Here is a 13,617-nt window from a genome sequence, read left to right as displayed (position 1 = left end):
GTGGCCCCAGAAAGAACTAGGTGTCTTGACACCCAATCCACACAGCATGGAAAGGGGCTGAATGTGATTCACAGTGCATTGATTTTATTTACAGATCAGAAGCCACTTAAATAATGTGCAGACACAAGTGCTGTCCAGGGCAGAAGCCTGGGGTCCAAATCAGCCCTTATCCCTCCTCATGCCCACAGTCAGCCCAATGCTGCCTCTATTCCATGGGCCAGCACAGGCAGGTGCCACCTCTGCTGCCAAGGGGACCTGGGGTAGCTCAAACATTTGACCACCCAAGCCCAGAAAAGAGCTGGGTCTGGCCCCTTTGGGGAATTCCTTTAATTCCCCCAGGCCAGGTGAGTGGCGACTCAGTGATGACAACAGCTGTAGAAATAGGGGTTTGCCTTCTGGCCCAGATCCACGCCCTTGTCCTCTGTCAAAGAGAGAGGTGGCAGCTTGGCACCATTCTGTTGGGGGGGTCCAGGTAACTGGTAAAGGGGGCTTGGTGCTGTGGGCCTAGGGAAAGTCTCTGTAAAGGCTGGGGAAGCACACACCTGTCATCACCTGGAAGGCAGCCACACTGACGTAATCCTCTGCCACTTTCTGGAAGAGCTCGTCTGGCAGGAAAAATGATGATCAGTGAGGGCCCAATGCCAGTACCCCTGGGATCTCCCAATGACCCAGCCATCTAGGGTCTTTCCTGCTTGCTCTGGTGCCCCTGCTCCTGCTGTGAGGCCCCAGTACAGCACTCACCCACACTCTGGCCCGTCTTGCTGGATGTTTCAAAGAGCTGAGCTTTGATATCTGTAAAGAGAAGTGACTAAAGCCTCAGGTAAACATAGACAAAGGGGAAAGCTAGCAGTTTAGGGAGTCTCCTGGACCCCATAGTTCAAGGAGGCCAGAAAGCCCTCCTAGGGCACATTGCCATGGCTGCCAAAGGCAGTCCCTATTTCCTGTGACCCACCCAAGCAGCCACACCCCCCTCTACCACCCAAGGGGCTAAGGAGCAGCTACTGTCTGCATAGTCCTGGACGTCATGGAAGTCCACACGTCGACGCCGCCGGTCCTCCTCCAGCAGGTCACTCTTGGTGCCACATAGGTAGATTTGACAGCCCTGGGGCAGAAGACAAGGCCAGGGTTACCACTGACCAACAGAGCCCCAGCCCCAGGTCTTCTGGTGAGGTCTGGCCACCTACCTCCTCTAGGCTGCGCAGTTCCTTCACCCAGAATTTCGCTCGCTCAAAACTGCTGCTGTCTGTGAGGTCTTGGTATGGGGCATGCGGGAGACACAACCAAGGGTCAGGGCTTTCTCCGAAACCAGCCTGGCACCCAACCCTTTTGCTTGAGGAACAGCCCAGAACCTCCCTTACCATAGCAGACGATGGCAGCCTTGGCACCCCGATAGTAGATTCTGCTCATGGCCTCATAGCGCTCAGAGCCTGCTGTGTCCTAAAGGGCAGAGGGAGGCTCAACCCTGGCCCTAGTCAAACTAAGGCCGTATCCTCCAGACCCCCATTTTCCTGGTGAGGAAACTGGGGTCTGGAGAAGAGAAATGACCTCTGTGAGGCCACAAGTCAACCAGTAAGGAATGAGTTTACCCAAGAGTAGATGCCCAGGGGACTTACCCAAATACCCAAAGTCACTGTCCGGTCTCCGACAGACATCACCTTGGCCACGAAGGCGGCCCCGATGGTCTGCAACAAGAGGAAAGGGATCAGGGCCACTGGTGCAGGCTGGCCCCCTCCCACCGGTTCCTGGCCCCAGCCAGTGCACTCACGTTCTGATAGGGCCCCACCAAGAAGCGGTCGTGCACGTATCGCTCCACTAGGCTTGTCTTGCCCACGTACTCCTTGCCCAGCATCACCACCTTAACGTCCACGCGCTGCCCGCTCATGCTCCCGGGGCCGCCTCACCCACGTCAGGGTCCTGAGCGGGGACGGGAGGCAAACCCAGATCTCCGCTCGGCCCAGGCAGCGCCCGAGCCTCAGACCCCGACCCCAAGCGCCAACCTGCGACTCGAGACACCGCGTCGGGCTCGAGCAGTGGGCTTGCACTTTGGCAGCGCACCCGTCTGCCCCGCTCTTTGGCCCCGGGCGCCAATTATCTCGAAGACCCCAAGACCCGAGGTGGCCTTGAGCGCGCGGGACAGCGTCCGCAACAGCGCTGCACACCGCCGTGCAGCTCGCTGCTCCGTCGCTCGCTCGCTCGCCTGGCGAGCTTAGCCTCCGCTTCGGCTCGGCTTCCCAACCGAACCGGGGGTCCCCTCCAGCCTCGCTCGGACCCGCAGCACCGCGACTCCCGCGGGAGGGGGCCCGAAGGGGGGCGGGGGCGGGGGCACGAGGTCACGTGATGCGAGCGCCGGAAGTGGTGGCTACCGTGCGGCTGCGCCGGAAGTGGCGCGGGCCGGGACAACTCATGGCGGCTGTGGCGGCTTGGGTGCGGTGCGGCGGTGACTGAGTTGCTGGCCTGGCGGCGGGCGTGCGCCGAGCCCGGGCCGGCCAGCACGAGCCCTCCCCGGGCTCCGCACCCCTAATGCTGCGTGGGTGCTGAGCCCGCCCCGGCCGGGACGATGGTGAAGTATTTCCTGGGCCAGAGCGTGCTCCGGAGTTCCTGGGACCAAGTGTTCGCTGCCTTCTGGCAGCGATACCCGAATCCCTATAGGTATGTGGTTTTTGGAAGAGCAACCCCCACCCCACATACACACCCCTACCTATTTGGAGATCGAAGTGTGGATGACCCCCGAGTAATGGGGCCAGGAACGACTCCACGTCGAGTTCGCTGTAGGGGATCGCAGGAACTGTGGCGGTCTTTAGGGCCCAAAGACCTTGTCGAGGAAGCAGCCAGGCCTGGCCTGCAAGATCCTGAAAGGAGGCTGGGCCTGGGCGGTGGTTTACTTGAGACCCTAGTCTAAGTCTCAGGGTGGTGAGACAGGAAGAGGCAGCAGCACAGGAGTTGGAAGGGATCTTGAGGTTGGAAATCTGGGTGCTTGCGTACTCTGTCCGTGGCCTTCCCCGTGGTGTAATAAATCATGAGGTCCAGCCCTGCTGGAAGGCCCAGGAATCCAGGTCAGTGAGGAGACAGGAGTTGGAATTTGCCCTGGGTTAGGTTTGAGGATTCTTAGTTCAGATCTGAGCCACGTGTCACTCTGCAAGATTGCAGAAAGGCATGGCCCGTCTGGGCCAGAAGGCTCCAAATGGGTACCGCAACAGGCAGTCTCTCAGGGGCAGGCTCCTGAGGGTCACCTTCACTCTGACACCTGCAGCAAACATGTCTTGACGGAAGACATAGTTCACCGGGAGGTGACCCCTGACCAGAAGCTCCTGTCACGGCGCCTCCTGACCAAGACCAACAGGATGCCCCGCTGGGCCGAGCGACTGTTTCCTGCCAATGTTGCTCACTCAGTGTACATCCTGGAGGACTCTATTGTGGACCCACAGAATCAGACCATGACCACCTTCACCTGGAACATCAACCACGCCCGGCTGATGGTGAGACACCACCCCCCCCTTTACACCCCCAAAAGTAAAGAACTCCTCAGGTACACATGGCTAGAGAGCCATGAGGGAGCTTCTGTGGTCTGAGGTAGGTCTGGGTTACTGAGGAGTGACAGCTATAAGGTATAACCTCAGATTATCTTCTTTTCTGATGGTCAGCCTCTCTGGATCTGTCCTTTGACCCATTCACACAGTGGAGAAGGGGTACCTATCTTCAGAGTTGTTGCAAGTACTAAACATAAAGGTGCAGCACACGTGGAGATTGGCCCCACAGGAATGATGCTGAGGGAGGGGGCAATGGTTTCCAAGTGGGAGTCCACCAAGCCATAAGGCACCTTGGATGTGCCTCAGGGGGACAGGTTTTGGGCCCCTTTCCCCACTTTGACTAGAGGAGTTGCACTTCTACTTGTATTACCCGGTGGATTTCTGCTGGAGATTTTGGGAAAGGGGGTTCCACATACTTTTGATCTCTTGCTTTTAAAAAAGCTTGAAAAGCCATAGTTTAAGGAACATTCTGTGTATCTTATTCCATGTTAATACCCCGAAAGCTTTCAGTGAATTCTGTTTTTCCGCTTATCTTAACAATAATCTCTCTGTTGTGCAAAGAGGGAAGTGAGGTTCAGAGAGGGTGTGTCCTGCAAGGACACACAGTGAGTGGGTACCTTACTCTGCCTTAGCTGTCTGAAGTCATCTCAGATGGTTACATGAGGGAACTACCTCTGTGTCTGGTAAATTACCAAGATAGTGATCCAGCTGTGAGAAGTATCTCTTAAGTGTTTCTCCTGGAAGTAGTAGTCACATTTTCCTATGTGATAATGGGAACTGTGATGACTGTCAAACATTCATTTCTACCTAAACTCTCAGGAAGCTCGAGCTGCAGTGGGTGGATGGCAGGCTAAACACACTGTGCGTGTCTAGAGATACAGGTACAAAACAGAAAGTCTAGAGCCAGGACAGGCTGGAAGGCCCTCTACTGATCTCAAGAGACCATGTGCCTTCTAGTTTAAGGGTTGGAAGAGAAGTCTCAGAGAGCAAAATGACATTTTTTATGGTCTTCCTGCTCTCAATCTTGAATGGCACTCGGGGGTACAGTAAGGGGAAGGAATGGATTTTCGTTTCATTGCTTCCCCTCATGAAGAGATGGGATCAAATTTATGTGCAAGTTGGCAAAGTAAAAGACTCCACTGCGATTATGGTTGGCCTGACTTCCTGCACAGATGGTGGAGGAACGATGTGTTTACTATGTGAACTCTGACAACAGCGGCTGGACTGAAATCCGTCGGGAAGCCTGGGTCTCCTCTAGCTTATTTGGCGTCTCCAGAGCTGTCCAGGTGAGCAGTATTGTGGGGGCTGCTGGGGTTCAGGGTTTTGGGCACTAAGGCTGGGTTGGGGTTAGTTGGCAGCTCAGAATGCTTCCCCCTTTTCATTTTTTGCCAGGAATTTGGTCTTGCCCGGTTCAAAAGCAACGTGACCAAGACTATGAAAGGTTTTGAGTACATCTTGGCCAAGCTGCAGGGTGAGAGTTCTGGATACTGCTTGGGGAGCCTCATGGGGAGAAGCTAGGGTCAAGTCTGGGCCAGCCATTGCCCTGGACTGAGCCGGGGACTCATTGTCTGTCCAGTGAGTGGGGCCTGGCCCAGAGGAGGTTAATGTCATTGGGGAGGGTGATTAGATGGGCCTTTCAGGCATCATCTAAGGCCAGCCCCCTGCCACCTGCTGCAGGTGAGGCCCCTTCCAAAACGCTTGTTGAGACAGCCAAGGAAGCCAAGGAGAAGGCAAAGGAGACAGCACTGGCAGCTACAGAGAAGGCCAAGGACCTAGCCAACAAGGCAGCCACCAAGCAGCAGCAGCAGCAGCAGCAATTTGTGTAGCCAGCCTACCACCACCACAGCACACCAGACAACTCGGCTCAACTCCCTCTGGCCTGTCCCCATTGTACTCTTATTATTAAAAATCAACTTCCAGCCCTATCCACTTTCTGGGTGGTGGGATGGGGGTGAGTGTCCGGTTTGGCATCTGCAGTACACCAGACACGTTACCCATGTCTGAGCCCGGCCTGCTATCCCCCCGTTTTGGGCAGCTGAGGACAGAGGTGTGGTGACTTGCCCCCAGTCACAGACCATATGCAGGTGAAGTGACAATAAACACTAGACTGTAAGCTCCATGAGGGCAGGGCTCTTTGTTTTGTTCTCTGATGTGTCCCAAGTACCTGAAACAGTATCTAGCACATAATAGGTACTCAATAAATATTTGTTGAATTCAGTCAGCCCCAGCTCTGGAGTTAGAAAGCCTTGGTTTGAATCTAGACTTCACTATTTCCTGGCTTTGGACCTCAGGCAAGTCCCGTCACTCAACCCTGTTTCCACTGTCTGTGCAATGAGACAGAACAGCATCCAAGTGGGGACTGAACATGAACTGCCTGCCCCGCCAGCAGTGTTGCCGGCTGCTGGTCTCGTTTCCTCTTTCCCAGTTTGTGGTGGGAAGTTCCCCTTTATTTTCATCAGGCAAGACCATGGACAGGGGAAGTTACAAAAGAGGCTTTTAATGAAAATACTTAAAGTGTATATGGGGGAAAGGCCAGGGGACCTTGTCCAGGAAGGGACTTGAGGGCCCAAGAGGTTTCCCACTCCCCATGGGGGCAGCAAAGCCAAGTGCTACCAAAAAATGCCTACAGGGGCGGCCTAGGCTCAAGCTGCCCCGCAGGGCTAGGGCGGAGGAGGGGCAGGGGAAGGGGCATCCTCTCCCCAGGAGGGACTGCCTGGCAGCCAGCAGCACGGTATCGGGAAGCACCTGTTCCCACGCATGGGTCCTTGAAGTCCATTCCAACAGGTGACTCCGAGCAGCCCTTGAGGCTTGGCGAGGGCTCCTGCCTGGCAGGATCTGCCCAGCGCGAGCGGAGGTGGTCAGGGCAGAGGCCCGCCCTGGACGGCGCATCAGAGCCAGGCACCTGCGCCGTGCGAGTAGCTGTGCTCCTGGCCCGCGCTGAAGCCCCGCAGCAGCTCGGCCTCGCCCCCAAACACCAGGCTCTCCACGTCCACCTCCAGCTCCTCTGGACAGGGAGGGTCCAGTGAGAAGGCCTGGCCCGCCCAGATGGCCACATGCCCCCCGAGCCTCAGAGCACTCACCTTGGTCCGAGTCGGAGCGCTCGGAGGAGAGGCCCGAGGAGTCCAGGCTGTCTGCCCGCAGCCGCTCGCGCTCGCGCTCGCCCGCCCCCGCCAGCCCCCGGAGCTGCTCCAGCTGCCGCTGCAGGCTCTGCTGCTTGCTGCGCAGCTTCTCCTTGAGCTGCTGCGCCCGCTGCTCCTGCTCCTCCAGCTTCTGCGGATCCCGAAGGAGCAAGGGGCTGGGTCAGCTGCCCGGGGGCTTGGGCCTCAGCCCAGCACCACTCGGCGCCAGACGCGGGAGCCAGGTGCTAACTAAATCTGGGCCCCAGAGAGCTGTCCCCACATCCTCCAGGAAGCCAGCCCCTCCTGCCCTTCTTACCGCGCGTGCACATCTCACGGCCTCTGAGCGTTCTGTCTAGAGCGGGGAGGGGACCACACCAGGCCTTTGGGGCCTAGTGTAGAGATGTAAAGGATCGGAGTACCCTGGTGTCAAGCAGTAGGGACTGGGGGACTGCCATGAGTACACACTCGGGCTCAGGTTCCAGGCAGTTACTGCCATATGGAAACAGGCCCAGTGCTGCCAGGTCTCCCTGTTTCTTTAAGACAAACTGGAAAGTCAGACTTTTTTCACATCAAATGTCCTTGTAAGTGCTGCCAACTAATTGAAATTTTTAGAAAACTACAGACCAAAGGCTACAAGTCTGTAACTCCTGGTTAAGATCCTCCCAGGAGCTCTAAGGCTTCGGCATTAATCCACCTCCCCCCAGTCTCACCCCAATTCTGCCAGTCCTGAAGTTCCAGGGACTAGACGGCCGAGAGCTCTTCCAGGCAGAGCCCTCGATGGGCAGAAGCCTGAATTCGGTCACTCAGCAAGAAGGGGAGAATCAGGCCGAGGGGGCATTTGGTCTGGGCATAGAAGGATAAGTAGGAGCTGCCCAGGCAGAGATGAAGGAGGAAGCAGCAAAGCCGAGGGAGGCTGTGAGGATCAGGGAGAGTTCAGCTGCTTCTGTGGGAAATAGCGAGAGACAAGACCAAAATAGCCGCCTAGTGGCAAGGCCTGGTTGTGAGGGGCCTTGAGTTTCACAGGAAGTAAGGAACTGAGGCTTTGTCCTGTCGGGAGCTATTAGAGGGTTTTCAGTAGGAGATGGCCCTGGGCAGATCTGTGTGCTGCAAAGATCATTCTAGGGCAGAGTAGAAGATAGCCTGTTGGGGGCGAAACCAGAAGCAGGGAGGCCGGGAGGAGGCTGGTGGACATTAGTCCAGGAGACGGATGGTGGAGCTTCAAGGAAGGAGTGACCCCTGGTCCTGCCCCCGGGCCAGCCAGCTCATGAGGGGCACCAGTATCCACTCAAGAAGCTGGCCAGGCAAGTTCTACATGAGAAACTGGGGCCCATTACCTGCCCACAGTGTTATTCAGCCACAGTAATGGTACGAACAGGCACCTGCGGGACAGTGCGAATGGTTCCCACGATTGTGACTTATTTGTTGATCACAAATAGGTCTGTCTCTGCCACAGTCCCCAGTGCCTAGAATAGGGCCTGGCAGAGCAAGTGCTCAATAAATACTTGGAGGAAATAATGCACGTCAGGGGGCCTGGGCCTGGGTCCTTAATCTGCCTCTCATCAGCTATGAGACCTGGTTCATAGCACAGCTGAGCCTCTGTTTCTTCCTCTGTCAAAAGGGCCAGGAGGGCAGGAAAAGTCCTCTGGTATCCAAGGCTGCTGTGACAAGGCAAGGGCGAGGGCATTCTGGGCCTTTGAGTCCACGCACCCATTCCTGTCCACCAGGGGGCGTGGAGCTCAGCCCCAGGCAGCGGCAAGGGCCCTGGGGACCAGTGACTGGCGTCTTCTCAGTCCTTTCCCATCCTGGTCTTTGATGCTCTCAAGGTGGCATCAGGACAGACTGCCCAGCACAGGAGGCCTTGAAGGATGAGGGAGGGGGAGAGCAAGGACGAGCCCTCCCTCACAGCCTATCACAGAATTCAACAGCCATCCCCTCCCCCGACACAGAGGAGGAAGGAACGGGAAGTGCAGACAGGCCGGTTGACTTGCCTAAGGTCTCATAGCTGAGATCTAAGTAACAATGGCTGTAATAACAACAATGAACATTTATAGGGTGAACTCGTTTAAGCAGAACAACCCTCTGAGTTATTGTCTTCTTTTCTTCCATTTAATAGATTTGGAAACTAAAAGCAGAGAAAATCGTCCCAAGTCACATAGTTGGGCTATGATCCCAGGTCTCTTTCCCAAGTTCCACCCAGCCCCTCCATACTATACCCCTCCACACATCCTGGCAAGCTGGCCCAGGTTCGGGGTGGCCTCATACCTGGATGTGTGTCCGGGCACGGCGCAGCAGGCTCAGTGTGGTGTATCGGGCACAGTCAGCCCCCAGGGGCATCTGCTGCTTCAGCCGCTCCAGGCACCGCTTCAGCTGGGCCCTCCTGCAGGGAAAGGGGTCTGGAGGGCAGTGCCAGCCCCATCTTGCTGGCCTGAGGGATGGCAGGGGAGGGAAGGCCAGAGGGAGGTGGTCCACGTGGCCTGGTGCTGTCAGGACAGGACTGGGACTCACCTGCGCTTCTCCAGCTCATTGTGCACAGACCTGCCAATGCCAGGGAGGGTGGGGTGAGGGGTGGCCAGCTACTGCCCATCCCCCAATCCCCGGGCCCCCTGTAGCTCAAGATGCACAACAGATGTGGACCCCACAAAATCCCCCTATGGGGACCTCGAGTTAGCCTCACCCCTAGGCAGGGGTTGGGGGAGTCAGAGACACACACAGGGCCAAATGTTAAGATAGGCCTGCCTAGGTGGCCATAGGGGTCCAAACAAGGCCCCGAGCCAGCCAGTCAGGAAGAGCTTCACAGACAGAGAGGTGACAGCTGAGTGCAGAAACAGAAGTTTCCCAAAGCAGGTGGTGGAGGCAGAGGGGACAGCACATGCAAAGGGTTGAGGCAAGGGGAGCAGAGGGGGAAGGCTGTGAGGTGGGTGAGGGGTCTGCTGTGTGGAGAATGGGAGCAGGACCCACAACTGTCTTGCTTACATCAGGGGTGCTCAAAGAGAGTCCTTGAATGAACAGCAAGGTGTGTGTGGGGGGAGTGCAGAGATGGCAAGGGCTCTGAATGCCTCCTGGCCCAGAAGATGCAAGCAACAGGGAGGTAGTGGGCAGAGTAAGGGCCTGATGGGGAACAGTGCCCCTTCCCCCTAATCCCCGCGGCCACTGGCCCTCCTCACCGCCCACTGTCCAGTGCGCCAGCAGCTTGGGGGGGTTGCTTCTTCCTCCTGTGAATAGGGCCTGGACTGCGGTGCGGGCACAGGGACGCATAACCATGCTCAGCCTCTGCCAGAAAGAGCCCCCGCCCGTGTCAGACGGGAACTGGATCTGGTCCCAGCGGGAGCCTGGGACACAGCTTGGTCCAGGAAAGGCTCTTGGCGCCAGGACCATTTCCCCAACCCCTCCCAGCTCGACTGCTCGCGGACTTCTCTAGAGTTGAGGCGGGGGCGCCCCAGGGCTAATTGCCCTAGGGCCATGCATCCTTCAAGTTGGGAGCCAAGTCCAGTCAAGGCGCGTGTCAGCGAGGTCGCCGCCGGGAATCCAGCCAAGGGTTCTTTCTCACCTCTTTCACGGCGCTCCAGGAACTCGGCCGCCTGCAGCAGGACCTGGATGTTACTGGCCACGGGTTCCATGTCGGCGACAGCTGGCGGCAGGCTGGCCTGGGGTGTTGGCCTGGCCGGAGCAGCGGCTGCACCACTTTTGTTACAATGTAACTGACACGGTGCAACAAACACTGGGGCCCAGCCCCGCCCCCGGGACGCCCCGCCCGCGGGAACGCCCCACCCGCGGGAACGCCCCGCCCGCGGCCCCGCCCCCGGAACGCGCCCGGGAACCCGAGCCCACTCTCCGCGAGCCCGCCCGCCCCGAGTGGATTCTCGCGAGGCAGGCGCAGGCACGGGCTCCAGGCCTGGCCGTGAGGCGAACCCCCGAGCTGGGGGGGTGCTGCGTCTTGCCCGCCTCGCTCCACCACCCCACGCCGGCTCACTGGCGTCTTTGGGTCTCCGTTTCCAGCCCCGTGCCGGAGACCGCGCCCCGCACACAGAGCGGCGCCGTGGGAGCCCGGGGTCGCGGGAGCCCAGAGCCAGCCGCCGCACGTGGGCGCCGCGGGGCGGGGCCGGCCGGACGCCGCTCGCTCATTTGCCTCCCGCCCGCCGGGACTCGCTCTTGTCGTCTTCGGGGCGGGGCCGAGGAGCCACTGAGGCACCATTGGCTGGCGCCGGCCCCGCCCTCTCCCGCCGCTGGTCCACACGGTCGGGCGGGAAAAGAAGCAGGTTTCAAATTTGAAAACCGGACGATGGGGGCGGGGCTGAGCGGGGAACGGAGCCGAAACGCGCAGGCGCCGGCGGAGGGGCTGTGACCTCCGCTGCTGCACTCGCGGGGTCTTTCCCTACCCCTGCCTGCCATCTGACCCCTGGGGGTCCCCGCTGGGCCTCAGCTTCCTACTGTGTGGAATGGGAGCCGTCTCCCGGCTCCCCTCTCATCTGCAGGGAGCTATGTGGGGCACGAGCGCCCCAGCCAGGCCATTCCCCGGGAGCACGCGAACTGGCTTTTTAGGGAGGCCTGGGTTCTGGAGTCGACAGAGTTGGGCTCTTCTGTCACTGCTGTCTCAGCTGTGTGTGACTCAGGAATTGAGTCGCCAAGCTCGGGGCGCCCTGCGACAGCGCTGTGGAAGGAGCAGAGCCTGTGAGAGCTGCCCGTCTCTAAGGCCGGTGTAGCCAGACGCGGGCTTTTGCCTCCCAGACAGCCCCCCGGTTGCCTTTCTCGGAGTCCAGGGGGCCTTTTTAAAAAAAAAAAATTTTTTTTAAATTTTATCCCCATTTAACAGATGAACAGGAGCCCTTCTTGAACGTGATTTTCCTAGCCTTCGGAAGGCGCAGCTGCGATTTCCTGTCGCCAGGCCTGCGGGACAGGAAGGCGAAAGCAGCTGAAGCAGGAGGAGCATTCCCACCAGGCTGCCCTGGTCTGTGACCCCAGCGACCTGGAAATAGAGAGGGGACAGGAGGGAGGACAGCGCCTTTGCAAAGAGTCCTGGTAGACACAGGCACGTCTCAGTCAGGCCTCAGTTCCTTGAACAAAACCTTGGGGTTTCTCTAAGAGACACTCCCAGAGGAATGACTGACGGCTCAGGCGGGAACTGCTGCCTGGGACTATCCATCTGCTGGTCACCTGTTGTTCACTGGACACCAGGCACTGTGCTGGAGGCTGCAGGACACAACGATGGGCAGAAACAGACATGGTCCCTGCCTTTGCAGAGCTCACACGCTTGAGGGAGAGACCAATATATAACAGTGATCACACAGAGGTAGAGTTCCAGCCCTGAGAGGTCCTCACAGGAAGAGACACGTGCTGAGGGCACATTCTAAGGAGCATCTGACTTAATCAGGGAGGTCAGAGGTTTTTCTGGGGAAATGGATGAGTAGGTGTTATCTATGTATAGGACGGATGAAAGAGAATTCTAGACAAAGGAACAGCATGTGCAAAGGTCCTGAGGCTGAAAGGAATGGGGCAGTATAAAGACAAATGAGGCCAGCCTGGCTAACAGAGCAAATAACCTGGTGCGGCCTGACAGTGGAGGGGCTGCAGGGCTCAGGCAGGCTGGTGACCTTCTCAAAGTCCCGCTTGCAGTCAGCTATGTCTGAAGAAAGGAGTCATATGGCTTATGAGTGAATTTCTAATTTTATTTCACTAAAGTTAGCACCCACACAGTACAAGCATGAACCTTCTAGTCAGACATCTGGGACCCAGGTGACCTGGCCTTGGAGTTTGGCTAGGATGGGGGCAGGAGATCTGAAGGAGGAGGGGTCCCAGCAGGGGTAGGGAGGTGGGCATACTGGAGGAGGTTGTGGAAGTGAGGCAGGGGCCGAAGGGGGGCTGGAGTACTCACTTCAAGGAATTTGTACCTCATCTTAGGAGCTGTGCAGGGCATTGAAGCTAGGAAACAGCATGCAGGGTGGTGTCAGCCTGACCCCAGGCCTCCCATCAATGTGGGTCAAGGCCGCTGGCTGGGGGCAAACGGAAACACCTCCCGAGGAGAAGGGATGCAGGGGAGGATCAGGTTTGTACCAGCAGTGGTCCTGCCCCAAGCCATTGGATGCCCCTCTGAGAAAATGCTAGAGTTAATGCCCTCTAGGCCCAGGACTGGACAGAGGAGCTCTAGTGCTCCTGCCACCTTAGCAGTGACCAATCCTAGAACCTTTGTCCTAGACTCCCTAGGGTCCTGCATTGCCTCTGGGGGCTCCACAGTGCAACCCTGTGACCTCCCAGCCCCTTGGCCTTGCCTGTCCAAGTCATTGTGGCTGTGCTGTCCGCACTTCAGTGCATGTTCTGCTGGGGACTAGTGTCCTCTGGACTCCAATGGACAGAGCCTGATCTGTGCACTGGGTTGGAGGGGAGAAGGGGACTCCCCCTCCCATGCCCCAATCAGGACCCCTTGAAGAGGGCAGCCTGCCCTGGGCTCACCATCCTCTCCCACCTACAGGGTGCAGGAGGAGATGGCCCTGCTGTGCCCTCAGGACCCTTTCACTTCTCCCTGCAGGTGAGAGAGTGGGGGATGGGGCGAGGGGGAGCTGGGGCCTGGCTCAGACCCTGCATCCCTGCCCAGCCTCCCCTATGCTGAAGTCCCACCTCCCTGCCTCTCCCACTTCATTCATCCTCCCCTCTTCCCAGAGAGTAGCATTCCTTAGTCATGGCACTAACCCAGCTCCCCATGGCCCTCCCGACAAAGTTCAGGCTGGGCTGAGCCGCTCCCCCTGCCATGTCAGGGACATGCCATACTTTTGCCCACCTCCCTGCCTCTGCCAGCTCGCCTCAAATGTCACTTCCTCCAGGAAGTTCCCAGGACTTCCTCCTTCAGAGCATCCTCCCAAAACAGCAGTGGTCCTGTATCCTCAGGGTTAGCTTCTTCCATCAAACTATGACCTCAGCAACAGAGGAAACCAGTGCTGAGAGACTTGGCCAAGCCATGGGCTCGGGGTAGAAAAGGGTCT

General features: G+C 58.0%; 3 protein-coding genes across 5 annotated transcripts; 1 reads left to right on the top strand and 2 right to left on the bottom strand.

Annotated features, from left to right (window-relative positions):
* Nucleotides 1-62: 62 nt before the first annotated feature.
* Nucleotides 63-3,015, bottom strand: RAB24 (RAB24, member RAS oncogene family). Of its 3 annotated transcripts, none has more exons than XM_045530590.1 (9): nt 2,699-3,015; nt 1,766-1,914; nt 1,614-1,682; nt 1,359-1,437; nt 1,185-1,252; nt 1,003-1,102; nt 742-792; nt 543-605; nt 63-421 (listed from the first exon to the last, which is right to left on the bottom strand). In XM_045530590.1, the coding sequence occupies exons 2-9, from the start codon at nt 1,880-1,882 to the stop codon at nt 357-359; spliced, it is 612 nt and encodes a 203-aa protein (XP_045386546.1). In that variant the 5' UTR covers nt 1,883-1,914; nt 2,699-3,015; the 3' UTR covers nt 63-356. The 3 variants fall into 3 exon arrangements, with proteins under 3 accessions (XP_045386546.1, XP_045386545.1, XP_045386543.1); XM_045530589.1 differs by lacking the exon at nt 2,699-3,015 and adding an exon at nt 1,998-2,330; XM_045530587.1 differs by lacking the exon at nt 2,699-3,015 and having other exon boundaries at nt 1,766-2,329.
* PRELID1 (PRELI domain containing 1) lies at nt 2,355-5,744 on the top strand. Its single transcript, XM_045530586.1, has 5 exons — nt 2,355-2,649; nt 3,251-3,476; nt 4,700-4,813; nt 4,920-4,998; nt 5,205-5,744. The coding sequence occupies exons 1-5, from the start codon at nt 2,558-2,560 to the stop codon at nt 5,351-5,353; spliced, it is 660 nt and encodes a 219-aa protein (XP_045386542.1). The 5' UTR covers nt 2,355-2,557; the 3' UTR covers nt 5,354-5,744.
* A 560-nt stretch (nt 5,745-6,304) lies between these two features.
* On the bottom strand, nt 6,305-10,753 carry MXD3 (MAX dimerization protein 3). Its single transcript, XM_045530585.1, has 7 exons — nt 10,617-10,753; nt 10,194-10,344; nt 9,811-9,916; nt 9,152-9,181; nt 8,909-9,023; nt 6,608-6,797; nt 6,305-6,531 (listed from the first exon to the last, which is right to left on the bottom strand). The coding sequence occupies exons 2-7, from the start codon at nt 10,261-10,263 to the stop codon at nt 6,416-6,418; spliced, it is 627 nt and encodes a 208-aa protein (XP_045386541.1). The 5' UTR covers nt 10,264-10,344; nt 10,617-10,753; the 3' UTR covers nt 6,305-6,415.
* Between the last annotated feature and the right edge of the window lie 2,864 nt (nt 10,754-13,617).

Source organism: Lemur catta, chromosome 18, assembly GCF_020740605.2.
Source record: "Lemur catta isolate mLemCat1 chromosome 18, mLemCat1.pri, whole genome shotgun sequence".
In the NCBI taxonomy this organism is placed as follows: Eukaryota; Metazoa; Chordata; class Mammalia; order Primates; family Lemuridae; genus Lemur; species Lemur catta.
This window is presented reverse-complemented; position numbering and strand designations above follow the sequence as displayed.